At 45.7% G+C, this 13,681-nt stretch overlaps 1 protein-coding gene across 1 annotated transcript; it reads right to left on the bottom strand.

Annotated features, from left to right (window-relative positions):
• Positions 1 to 9,372: 9,372 nt before the first annotated feature.
• On the bottom strand, positions 9,373 to 10,203 carry LOC118356593 (translation initiation factor IF-2-like). Its single transcript, XM_035725848.1, has one exon. It carries the CDS (start codon positions 10,169 to 10,171, stop codon positions 9,752 to 9,754), a length of 420 nt encoding a protein of 139 aa, XP_035581741.1. The 5' UTR covers positions 10,172 to 10,203; the 3' UTR covers positions 9,373 to 9,751.
• Between the last annotated feature and the right edge of the window lie 3,478 nt (positions 10,204 to 13,681).

Raw genomic sequence — 13,681 nt, 5'->3', positions numbered from 1 at the left:
TTTAATGAGATAGGATTGATACATAAAAAGCTATACATATTTACTCTATACAACTCGGAGATTTGGGGGATAAGTAAGTATACATCTGTAAAACCAACACCATCATTGAAGCCATAGACATATCCATCACCTCCCAATGTTTCCTCCCACCCCCCCTTATTATTTGTGTGTGTGTGTGGTACGCACACTTAACATAAGATCTACTGGAAAACTTGACATAAGATCTCTTAGAAGAACACATGGGGGGAAAGGTCCTTGACATTGGTCTTGGCAATGATTTTTTGGATATGACACGAGAAGCACAGGTAACAGAAACAAAAATAAACAAGTGGGATTTCATCAAACTAAAAGCTTCTTTTTTTAAGATTTTATCTTTAAGTAAGCTCTGCACCCGGTGTGGGATTTGAACTTACAACCCTGAGATCAAGACTCACATGCTCTACAGACTGAGCCTCCCAGACACCCCATTTCAGTATTATTTATAATAGCCAAGATATGAAAAGAAGCTAAATATCCATCGAAAGGAGAATGGATAAAGACAATTTACTACCAGGTAAGCAAGACCTGCAAGGTGGTATCTGAAAATGATGGAATTTTAGAACGGGTAGTGGAGGAGGAAGGGGATCAGTCGGTTGTGGCCTGAAGACCAATTCCAAGGACAGGGGCTGCAGTTCATTGCACTAATCTACATTTTCTAGGTTTTCTCTCAGCCAGATGCCCCCCTTCTTTTTTTTCCCTTTTATACTCCTTTTTTATTCTCAAATCCAGAAGATCCATTAGTGAAAATAATTGCTTCTTAAATTTATTAACTTCATCCAAAATAATTAAATTCTATGGGGTGAAACAATACTGTTTTGAAACTTGGTTTGTTCGTTCATTGTTTAAGTTTTTATTTTCATTCCAGTTAGCTAACATACAGTGTTACATTAGTTTCAGGGGTAGAATACAGTGATTTCTTGTCCTTTCATCTCCACTGCTTCTTTATCCTCCACAGGTGTTTCCCTCAACAAATTTCTTGAATGTCTAGTTCTATCTTGGCATCTGCTTTTCAGAGGATCTCAAATTATGAAAGTCAAAAATTATAAATTGGATTTCATATAAACTATTGAAGAAAGTTACATTTCAAGACATAGCTTTCAGAAAATTGAATAGCAAAAAAAAAAAAAGAAAATTGAAGAGCAAGGTACAGGCCTAGAGAAAATATTTAAAATACATGTATCAAATAAATAAATAAATCTGGCAAAGGGGTGTTACACACAATATATAAAGAACTACTGGGGTGCCTGGGTGGCTCAGTTGGTTAAGTGTCTGTCTTCAGCTCAGGTCATGATCTCAGGGTCCTGAGATCAAGTCCCATGTCAGGCTCCCTGCTCAGCGGGGAGTCCGTTTCTCCCTCTGCCCCACCCCCTGCTCTCTCTCTCTCAATCAAATAAATAAATAAAATATCAAAAAAAAGAACCTGGGGCGCCTGGGTGGCTCAGTTGGTTGAGCGACTGCCTTCGGCTCAGGTCATGATCCTGGAGTCCCGGGATCGAGTCCCACATCGGGCTTCCTGCTCAGCAGGGAGTCTGCTTCTCCCTCTGACCCTCTTTCCCTCTCGTGCTTTCTATCTCTCATTCTCTCTCTCTCTCTCTCTCTCTCTAATAAATAAATAAATAAATAAAATCTTAAAAAAATACTTAAAAAAAAAAGAACCATAACTCAATAGTAAGAAAAAAAATGGGGGTGCCTGGCTGTCTCAGTCAGTGGAGCATCAGATTCTGGATCTTGCAGCTGTGAGTTTGAGCACCACATTGGGGTGTAGAGATTACTTAAAAATAAAAATCTTTAGGAGCACCTGGGCGGCTCAGTTGATAAGCGTCTGCCTTCGGCTCAGGTCGTGGTCCCGGGGTCCTGGGATCGAGCCCCGCATCGGGCTCCCTGCTCGGCGGGAGGCCTGCTTCTCCCTCTCCCACTGCCCCTGCTTGTGTTCCCTCTCTCGCTGTCTCTCTCTGTCAAATAAATAAAATCTTTAAAACAAAAAAGCATAAAAAAATAAATAAAATCTTTTAAAAAAGAAGAAAAATGACAATTAAAAAATGGCCCAGCAAATTGCACCTGGGTGGCTCAGTTGGTTGAGCGTCTAGCTCTTGATTTTGACTCAGGTCATGATCTCAGGGTGGTGGGATCGAGCCCCGGGACAGGCTCCACTCTCAGCAGGGAGTCTGCTTCTCTCCTTCTCCTTCTCCCTCTGCCCTTCCCCGCCCTGCTCCTGTAGGAGCTTGCTCTCCCTCACTCTCTCTCCCTCAACAAGCAAACAAACAAATAAATCTTTAAAAAAAAGAAGAAAAATGACAATTTAAAAATGGCCCAGCAAGGGGTGCCTGGGTGGCTCAGTCGGTCAAGTGTCTGACTCTTGATTTCAGCTCAGGTCATGATCTCAGGGTTATGAGTTCAAGCCCCACGTTGGGCTCCACACTGGTTGTGGAGCCTACTTAAAAAAACATGGCCCAGTGACTTGAACAGACTCTTCATAAAAGAAAATACATAAATAGATGATAAGGACATGAGAAATATGGTTAATATTGCTATTCATCAGGGAAATAAAAATAAAAAATACAATGAGTCTCACACACACTATGGGCAACTCGGCGGCTCAATCAGTTAAATGTCCGACTCTTGATTTCAGCTCAGGTCATGATCTTAGTGTTATGAGATCGAGCCCTGCCTTAGCTCCGCACTCAGTGGGGAGTTGGCTTGAAGGTTGTCTCCCTCTCCCCCTCCCCCCCACTCACTCTCTTTCTCTCAAATAAATAAATCTTTAAAAAAATTAAATTAAAAATAATAAATGAAAAGTACATTAAAATAATGACAATACCAAGTGTTAGTGAGGATGTGGAGGAAATGGAACTTTCATATGTTGCTGGCAGGACTATGTAATTATAAAACCATCTTGGGAAACAGTTTGGCAGTTTCTTACAAAGTTAAATATACACCAACCATATAACCTAGAAATTCCATTTCCGGGTATTTGCCCTAGAAATGAAAACATATGCTCAAATAAAGACTTGCATAATTATTTTCATAGTAGCTTTATTTATAATGCCTAAAAGTTGAAACTACCCACATTTTCATCAAACAGATTAATAAGACAAATACGGTATATCCATGTGTTGGATTACTCCCTAGCAATAATAAGGAATGAACTACCGACACGTGCTATAATATGGATGAATATAAAAACATTATGCTGAGGTGAAAGAAGTATAGGGAAGGAAATATACTTTCTCTACCTTTTAAGGTCGTCCAGCTGGACTAAGAATTAAATTTATATTTTTAAGTGGGGGTGGGGGGGAAGGGCAGAGGGAGAGGGAGAGGGAGGATCTTCAGCAGGTGCGGAGCCTGACGTGGGGCTTGATCTCACAACCCTGAGATCATGACCTGAGCTGAAATCAAATTGGACACTTAACCGACTGAACCACCCAGACACCCCTAATAATAAATTTATTTATTTTTTTAAAGATTTTATTGATTTATTCATGAGAGACAGAGGGGGAGAGAGAGAGAGAGAAGCAGAGGGAGAAGCAGTCTCCCAAGGAGCAGGGAGCCCGATGCGGGACTCGATCCCAGGACCCTGGGATCATGACCTGAGCCGAAGGCAGATGCTTAACCATCTGAGCCACCCAGGCGCCCTAAGAATTAAGTTTAAATGAGATAGATTAACAGGGGAAAAAACCCAGAATTTTCTTATGCATGCATGAAGGCCCAATAATGAAAATGAGACCTAAAGAAATGACCAAGGCAGGCAGTTTTTATATTTTGTAGACAAACTGACAATAAGTCTGTGAGGAATTAACAAGATGACGGAAATGGATGCTTGGGAGTTTTAATTCATAAGGGATTCTAAGCAGAATTTGGGCTAAGGCAGTAGATAAGTAAAAAAGTAATAAGGTTTGTTTCTACAGCCTTCTCAGCTCTAAATTTCCTATCTCTGGTAATAAGGATGTCTTTTTTACTTAGTACAGGGAGGGTACCTTTCAGATTAGAGGTTGATTTCCTGCTTTCAGGGGAACAGAGGAGGGTCTGAGTGTCTTTGTACTGGCTGCTTTCCCATTAGCTTCAATTCAAAATAATCAGTACGCCATTGTACATTTTGAGTGGCCTGCCCTTGGCCCCTACAGAAGCTGGACATAAAATAGTACATAATGTATAGTTACATTTTTTTTTACAGATTTTATTTATTCATTTGAGAGAGAGAGACAGAGAGACAGAGAGCATGAGCTGGGAGCACAGGGAGAAGCAGGCTCCCTGCAGGGAGCCAGATGCGAGACTCGATCCCAGGACTCCGGGATCATGACCTGAGCCAAAGACAGATGCTTAACCATCTGAGTCACCCAGGCGCCCATGTATAGTTGCATTTATATGAAGTCCTAGAATTGGCAAAACGCATCTATAGTGCGAGGTTGCTTGGACTAGGGCTGTGAGTGATCGCAAAGGGGCACAAGCAAACATTTTGGAGCAATAGAAATGTTCTATATCTCCACTATGGTGGTGTTGACATGTACAAATATAGGTAGCTACGTATATACATACTGTGGTGTATGGCCTAAAATTAAGGCCCAATATTATGGGCACCCTTGATGTCTGGGGAAGTCAGGAAGGCCTCAAATGCCTTAACCACCCTAACCATGAGTTCCCCTCCCCACTCTGCTCCCACAGATAGGGTCCCCCAGCCAAACAACCCTTCTCAGCAAGACAAGTGCAGTCCTTGCTTATCCCTGAGTAGTAGGTTTCAATTTCCTGACAGCACAAGGAATAATTCAATGAGGAATTATCCAAAGAAGCCAATCACATCTCTCCCAGGAACCAGGGCCACCATACCCTCTTGATGCTACAAAGTGTGCCCCCACAGTCCCTGCTTGTTCACTCTGTGCCCAAGTGCAATCCCCCCCACCTCCTCAGTATGGTATTCCTCCTCCAGGTTGTGAGTACATGTGACTGACTAATAAAACTGCTGTTGATCTTGTCTGTCCAGTGTCAGGTGTGGTGTGTTCAGCCATCCCCATAACCCTATAGGAGGTAATGAAAACACTCTCATACACCCAAACACGTGTAGGTATGCATTTCACAGTGCACTGAAACCTTTACTTTAAAGGAGTGATTTTACTGTGTTAAATTATAACTCAATTTAAAGTTTATTTTTATTTTTATTCATTTATTTTTTAAGTAGGCTCCACATCCAGTGTGGAGCCCAACTCGAGGCTTGAACGCCCGACCCTGAGATAAGACCTGAGCTGAGACTGAGTCGGATGTTTAACCCACTGAGCCACCCGGGCGCCCCTAAAGTTGATTTTTAAACCTGCCACAAAATGGATTGAATATCCACAACTTAATGAGAGTCGTCCTATTTCAATATGGTGCCATATGAAAGTTTGAGGACCTATGGGATGCCCATTAGAGGAGCCACTAAAATAGACTTGTTGGTTCAGGAAGAACTTCTGAATGAAATGAACAGATCCAGCAAGTAAGAAATAGTCTTATTAGCCTGGTGAAAATTATGGGAAAGTAGGGGCGCCTGGGCAGCTCAGTTGGTTAAGTGTCTACCTTCAGCTCAGGTCATGATCTCGGGGTCCTGTGATCGAGCCCTGCATCAAGCCCCGCGTTGGGCTCCCTGCTCAGCAGGGTCTGCTTCTCCCTCTCCCTCTGCCCCTCCCTTCTGCTTGTGCTCTCTCTCAAATAAACAAAATCCTTTAAAAAAATTATGGGAAAGCAAAGGATACAAAATATCCCAGGCAAAGGAATAAACAAGCTAGAGAGAGCCTGGCCCACGTCAGATGCAAGAATGGCCCAATTCCTAAGCCAGAGACTTTGACCCATCCCAGAGCCCTCTTGTTCCCAAATTCCACTTCCCAGCTAATTACTAAGAGTTCTAATGAATCTCAGTGTCACTTTTCTCTTCCCATCCTTTGTCTTGAAGCCCTCGATAGCCTTCACCTGCCAAACACTCATTGCTGGACTTGACCCACATTGCATCCTTCCACAATCTGTGTTCAGTGTCCGCCCCAGAATGAACATTAAAACACAAATGCAATCACATCAGTGCTCCGGTCAGTATCTTTCCCTTGTTCCCCGGTGACTACGGGGTAATTGATCTATGCCTTTCCATGGCATACAAGAGTTTTCCTGACTTTTATATACAAACCACGCTGTCTCATTCTTCAGTCTCAGATACAGGTGGTCCTCTTAGATTGGAATCAAGTCTCAACCAATGTCCTACTTTCTCTATTGAGACGGTCCCTGCCTCAACTGGGGCAAGATTTAAATATTCTTTATCTGGGGCGCCTGGGTGGCTCAGTCGGTTAAGCGTCCAACTCTTGGTTTTGGCTCAGGTCATGATCTCAGGGTCGTGGGATCGAACCCTGCGACAGGCTCCACTCTCAGGGGGAGTCTATTTGAGGGTTCTCTCTCTTTCCCTCTCCCTTTGTCCCTCCCCCCACTTGCACTCTCTCTCTAAAAGAAATAAATCTTTAAAAAATTGTTCTTTATCCTATAGTCCCACTGTGCCATATATAAGCACCAAGTCATTCTCATACCCTAAAAAAAATAATACAAATGATTGTTGTTATTATGGTTATGGCAAGTCCCATTTATTGAGTGCTCAGATCTTACATTTGTCATCTCATTAAATTCTTATAAGGAACCCAATATATATGCTTTGTTTCACCTACTTTTCATATGAGAAACAATGGCTTAGGGAGGTTATGAAATTTGCCCAGGGTCATACAGCGTGACTGAGCGTGGACTCAAGCCCTTCTTAATCAAATCCCAAACTGAGACATCATAGACATGTTGTTTTACCACTACAGCCAACTGGATTCTAAATTCCCGGAAGACTTGGACTGTCCTTTTGCAATGACGTATCCATAGTTCAAAGTAAGGTGCCTGGGACAGAGGAAGTAGTTAATAAACGATAAGTGACTGACCTACAAATGAGTGAAAAAGTCAATCGAGGTCTTGCATAGAAGATTAAAAGGGATGGCAAATGAACAGTGAAAGCATTATACTAATATCAGGCATTATATCATATGTTAACCGAATAAGATATACAACTTGCTAAAGAATAGAGGGCTGAATGTACCAATGTGATTCACCAGCAATATAGTAATTTTTCAAATTTCAAATATGTTGCTTAAACACACGAATTTTGTTGCTAGCACTGTCTCGTGTCTGTACATTATAATGTCATATAGAGATTTTGGAATGTGTAAAAATTATTGGGACAATTCATAACTCCAAAAATTATACAAGTCCTCAGACCGGTATACAGACTACTAACTAGGGGACAATTCTTTTTTTTTTTAATTGAAGAAAAATTGATATACACTATTGTAATAGTTTCAAGTGTACCACATAGTGATTTGATACTTCTATACATTATGAATTGGTCACTCCAAGTATAGTCACTAATCAGTTGGTATCTCTGTATTTATGAGTCTGTTTCTGTTTTGTTTGCTCATTTGTTTAGCTTTGAGATTCCACATACAAGTGAAATCACACAGTACTGGATTGGTCTTTCTCTGTCTGACTTATTTCACCAGGGGACAGTTCTGATGGGGAGGAAAGGATCGCAGAGTATGTTGGCTTCTATAAAACATTTTCTGAAGAGTTGTGCAAGCCTGACAAGGAGAAAAATAATTGTATAAACGCTCACGAGGCCAATACAGAGGTTAAAGGTCTAAATTGTACTGAGATTAATTTTTTCTCCCTCTCCCTCCCTGTCTCTATTTCTCTCTCCTCCCACAGGCCTGCTGCACTGAAAGGAGCCAAGGGCCTCTTCCTATTTAAAGGCTGGTGAACTACCTCACACCTTCTACTCGTTTCAGAGTGAAATGACATACAGGGTCTAGGATAAAGGGAGCCACGTTGACAGAACAGGCTAGGGAGTTTTTCTCTTGAGGACACTGATATGAGCATGGGAGGAGTTCCTGGATAAACTGTGTCTCCCCCAAAACGGTATGTTCTAAGTCTAACCCACAGTACCTTACAACATGACCTTACGCGGAAATAGGATTTTTAGAGAGGTAACCAAGTTACATAAGGTCATTAGGGTTGCACTAATCCAGCAAGACTGGTTTCCTTATAAAAAGGGGAAATTTAAACAAGTAGATAGACATAGAGGGAAAATAATGTTAAGAGGCTTAGGGAGACGGCAGCCATCTACCAGGCAAGGAGAGGGCTCTGGAAGGGCCTACCCTCACAGGCCTCAAAAGGAACTGACTTTGCTCACACCTTGATTTTCAACTTCTAGCCTCCAGAACCCTGAGAAAATCAATTACATGTTGCTTAAGCCCCCCAGTTTATGGTGCTTTGCTATGGCCACCGAAACAAAATAATACATGACCATACGTGCAATTTTTCTTTGTGGAATGAAACTTCTTTGGGTTGAAAATCTATCAGAATTTTGAGGTTCCTGAATTAGAAATGAGGCAGAGATGATTGAGTGCTGCCTTATAAGCACACCTTTTCTTTTTTTTTTCAAAGATTTTATTTATTTATTTGAGAGAGAATGAGAGATAGAGAGCACGAGAGGGAAGAGGGTCAGAGGGAGAAGCAGACTCCCGCTGAGCAGGGAGCCCGATGCCAGACACGATCCCGGGACTCCAGGATCATGACCTGAGCCGAAGGCAGTCGCTCAACCAACTGAGCCACCCAGGCGCCCTAAGCCCACCTTTTCTGACTTAACGGGAATACTTAACACAGATGAGCTAGCAGAGGCTTTACCCAGCACTATGGATTTCAGAGGTTAGCATGCAGAGAAAAATGAAGAAGTAACATTTTTCCATTTCTACCTTGCAGAGAAATTTGTAATTTCACCAACCAGGTTTGTACTAAATTAACAATCACACTTCTGCATCCCCTTCTCTACAACACAATCAAGGCTTTATAAATGTAAATGCTTTTTCTAAAGAACCCGTCATTCTGCTGATTTTCCTGAATAATGGATTAAATAAAATTTGACAGGTGTTCAGTAACAAATGTGTGGGATTCATGATTTGTCACAGAAAAGTGTTCTGCCTTCAAGCAGCTTTTTTGAAAGGAGGAAATGTTTTCCAGAAGCCTCCCGGCTGCCTTTTCCTGATACCCCTTGGCCAAACTCAGATGGAGGTCCACTTCCTGAGGGGCATGGAGCTGACTGGACTGGAAGAGTCGGCATCTGGGCCCGAATGACGGCCAGTGGGGTCTCCGTCCCCAGGACCACCGCAGGACCACCTGCTCTGTCTCAGGATGCCAGATTCAACATCAGCCACAGAAGGGCAGGGGACAGGCCTGCTCTCAACGAGACACACGGACCCCGCCGACTGGCCCGGGGAGGCAGAGGTGCCACATTCACCGAGACTCAGTTTCTTTTTACTAGCGTCTGACATTTATTGAAAAGAAGGAAAAGACGTTTGTCCAGGTAGTGTAGAAGAGCTGGGCAGAGTGCAGGGCTTAATTACCGTGTGGGACAAAAGGCACACATCAGAGAGACAGCTGCGAATTGAGAAGAGAACTGGGTTCTGGGCAAAACGAACAGGTCCACAGGAGAAAGAAAACGAGTGGCTGGATTTGGCTGCCAGGCACCCCTGGGACCTGGCGGCCACCTGGCAGGAGCAGAAGAGGTCTCTGGGAGGAGGGGGGGAACGGGTCCCGCTGCAGGCGAGAGGCTGGCCGGCCCCTCCGGGGGTCGGGGGTGGCGAGCTGCTGGAGTCACCGTCCAGGGGCCGCGGCCCGCTCAGATACTTCCTGGCTGAGCCCAGATCGCCGCAGGCCGCAGGCCGTCGGTGGCGCGCGGTGGACGGCGGCGGCAGCGCGGGTCTCCGGGCAGCGCGCTGCAGGCCTGGCGGTCAGTCTGGCGGAGGCGGCCCGCGGCGGCCCGGCTGTAGGTGGTCTGCCCGGCGTGTAACGCGAGCCCGGCCCGCAGCTGGAGCGCGGGCCCGAGTCCAAGTGCGCACGGGAGGGGCCCGGCCGGCCGCAGAGGGCGGCGGCGCGCTCCGGAGCGGGGCCCAGAGGCAGCGGCGGGGACCCGGAGCGCTATTCCTGGAACAAAGGCAAGCACTACGCGGGAGGGGACAGCAGCGCGGGGGAGAGCGCGGCCACTCGAGCGCGGCGAAGGTGAGGGGGGGAGGCGCGGCGGGGCGACGCCCGCGGCCATCTGGGCGGCGGCGACGGGCGCAGCGGACCCTCCCCCGAGCACCCGCCCCCGGGCCCGGGGGGCTCCCGGCCTAGAAGTCCTCGTCCTCCACCCAGCCAAAGACCCGCTTCATCTCGGCCAGGAAGCCCCGGTAATCATTGAGGAGGGGGCTCTCCTTCCTGATGTAGGGGATCACCCACTGCAGGGCCGGCCCGGTGAGGCGGGTGATGAGGAACGTCACCTTCAGGGCATCGCTGGAGAACAGGGTCTCGTCCACTAACATGTAGGCGCCCGTCTGCACGATGAACTCCGGGAGGCGGTCGGTGTCGCCGTCAAACGTCTCGGGGAAGGGAATCGGATTCCTCCACCGCCGGGTCTGGGGCCGCAGGGGCAGGGCCAGGAGGGCCTTGATCAGCTGCACTCGGCCGTCCATCGCGCCGCGCTCGCGCTCGCGCTCGCTGGGCTCGGCCGGGCTGGGCGGGGCTGGGCTGAGGCGGGCGGGGAGGCGTGGCGGGAAGTGCGTGTGCGCGGGGCCGGGCCCGGGCCAGAGGGGCGTGGCCTGCCAGGGCTCCGCCCGCGAGACCGGGTGGTCGCTAGGGCGCAGGCGCGAAAGGCGGGGGCGGTGCGCTAGGACTAGGGTGAACGTGGGAGCGACGGGCCCAGCGGCCGCTCGAGGAGGCGGGGTCAGAACGTAGGGGCGGGGCCGTGGTTCCCAGGGGGGGGCGGCGGCCTGCGAGGGGCGGGGCCGGAGGCGGAGGCCCGGGCACCAGGTAGGCTGTGTTGAGGGCAGCCGGGTGCACGTGGAGAAGGGAGGGAGGGCCAAGTGCTGTGGTTTTGAGGAGTCTGTCTGGTGTACAGAGTCTCTGCCCTTCCAGTTCCTTAAAGGACCTTTTGCCTCTGGACGCCCCTTGCACGAGCTTCTGTGAACACATTTTCTTGCTTATTCATGCATCTCTTTGCCAGAGGTTATTGGCACCCAGGCAGCAGATATTCCCTGCAACATTAATGAGAAAACCCTGAATATTAGCCAACATAATGCAGAAAGCATATTTAGGAATGGTGTGCCATGACTGGGAAATGTAAAATAGTTGGACGTTAAGAAGTCTCTTAACATGCTATATTAAGAGACCAGAAGAGAATAATCAATACCGAAACTGGAAGACAAATATGAGTGGTTGGATGCTTTAAGCGTGACTTTATACATGTTCATACATCAAGAAAAAAGCAAAAGAATAAGATTTATCAAATTGGGAGGGAGGGGCACCTGGCTGGCTCCTTCAGTAGAGGGTGCAACTCTTGATCTTCCAGGGGTGAGTTAAATCCCCACATTAGGCTAGAGCTTACTTTTATTTTATTTTTTTTAAAGATTTTATTTATTTATTTGACAGAGAGACAAAGCAAGAGAGGAAACACAAGTAGGGGGAGTGGGAGAGGGAGAAGCAGGCTCCTTGCTGAGCAGGGAGCCTGATGCGGGGCTCCATCCCAGGACCCCGGGATCATGACCTGAGCTGAAGGCAGACGCCTAACGACTGAGCCACCCAGGTGCCCCTAGAGCTTACTTTTAAAAAATGGAAAGGAGAAGGGGAAATTAGCCATGATATGTTATATCTGAATTCAATTTGTGGCTGAGTACAAATTAATATAAATGTATCACCAGCTTTCATATATATAGAAAATAATCAGTGAAAACGTACAATGACGTTAAAGATCCTATTCAGAATAGCAATTCGAAGGAAATAGTGCCAGGAATATATATTTTAATTGAAAAAAACCAAAAAACAAAACCGCAGGAAGTAGTGTCTTAAAGGAAAAGACGGATATAAAAGAATATTCTAACAAGTCGAATGATACCCCCAGATCTGGGATAGGATGACCCAACATCATAAAGACATTTATTAAATTTCCCTAAGTTAAGTTATACTTTCAACACATGACCGGTGATGGGGTCAGGCGATGTGCCAATATTACTTTTAATACAATTATGTGCACTATTTTCCCCCCAACATAATCTTACCAGAAACACAAAGAGGATATTTTTGATTAGACAAGCTGACTTTAACTTTCATATGGAAGAATAAACAACCAAAATTAGGGTGGAAATTTTTGAAATACAAGGGTAATGAGGGATGACTTGTTTCAACAGATATTCACAAATATATTATTATTTATTAGTTGGTTTTTATTATCTTTTACCCTGACTAAGATACAAGATGCCGGCAACCTCAGGTGATCTTGAGGTTAAACAATTGTCTCTGATCTTGGGGTGTTTTTTTTTTTTCGTTTTCCCAGTAAATGCCGTGATGAGAGGGCTTTCTCACAGCTACCTCCCAGTCAGGTTAAATGAACAAATGTCCTAGCATGGACCTGGAACTTTTTCAGGGAGTTGTAACAGGTCAAATAGTGTCAATGCTCTAGGTTGTGACTTTCAACCTGGTCCGCCATATCCATACATTTGTGCCGTGAGACTGTTTCCTTCATGAGAGCCTTCTGTACCCAGATTGCCGTCATCAGGCCTCAGACTGCCTACCTCTTGGCTGCATCATCATCGTCTTGCCGAGAGCCTTGAGAATCGACCCCAGATGTCCAGGAGAAGAGTCCTTTCCTCTCTCCCAGGTTCCACATGGAGCAAGCCTCAGTTACCTCCTGTGCTTTGACTTTTCAGGTTGGCAGACGCTGACAAAGGAGTCCGTGACAGGGACTCCCTCCTTCAGCGGATGTGTGTAAGCGCAGGCCAGACACAGCTTAAGAGGTAAACAGTGGACCAAAGGTTGTGTCCTAAGAAAATATCCAGAACGAAACACAGAAAGATAAACAGGAGAAAAACACAGGTGAGGTGAGACACACAGAGGATTGTTTGAAAGGAGGAGAGGACAATTGGAGTTTCAGAAGGACAGGAAAGAGAATGACGCAAAGCAGTATTTGAGCAGATATGAGCTGAGAACAAACAACTCGCAGGGAAAAATGAAAGAAATCTACACCTAAGCACGTCTTAGAAAAGCTATTGGAAACCAAAGGCAAATAGAAAAATTCTAAAACTTTCAGAGGATAAAAGCAAATTACCACCATAGTAGCAATAATTAGTCCGAGAGCTGACTTCTCAATAGTAAAAAATGGAAACCGCTAGAAAATGAAATACCACCTTCCATGTACTAAAAGAGAATCATTTCCGATGGAAGCATCCTTGCCCTGCCGCAATATATTTCAAGAATGAAGATGGAAAAAAAGATATTGTTGTACACGAAATAGAGAAAAACTTGAGAGAATGTGTCGCCAGCAGAATGGTACTTCAAGGAACTGCTAACAAATATCCCTCAAGCCGAAGAAAAATTTTAAAGTAAGTGAAAAGTGATGTATTGGAAAGATATGTGGGCAGATCTGGGAGAATACTGCCTTATGGGGTTTAAAATGCAGAGAGATCGGGGCGCCTGGGTGGCTCAGTCGGTTAAGCGTCTGCCTTCAGCTCAGGTCCTGATCCCGGGGTCTTGGGGCTCCCTGCTCAGCGGGGAGTCTGCTTCTCCTTCTGCCTCTGCC

This window comes from Zalophus californianus, chromosome X (genome assembly GCF_009762305.2).
Source record: "Zalophus californianus isolate mZalCal1 chromosome X, mZalCal1.pri.v2, whole genome shotgun sequence".
Classification (NCBI taxonomy): domain Eukaryota; kingdom Metazoa; phylum Chordata; class Mammalia; order Carnivora; family Otariidae; genus Zalophus; species Zalophus californianus.
The sequence above is the reverse complement of the archived record's forward strand: the minus strand, read 5'-3'. Positions and strand labels throughout refer to the sequence as shown.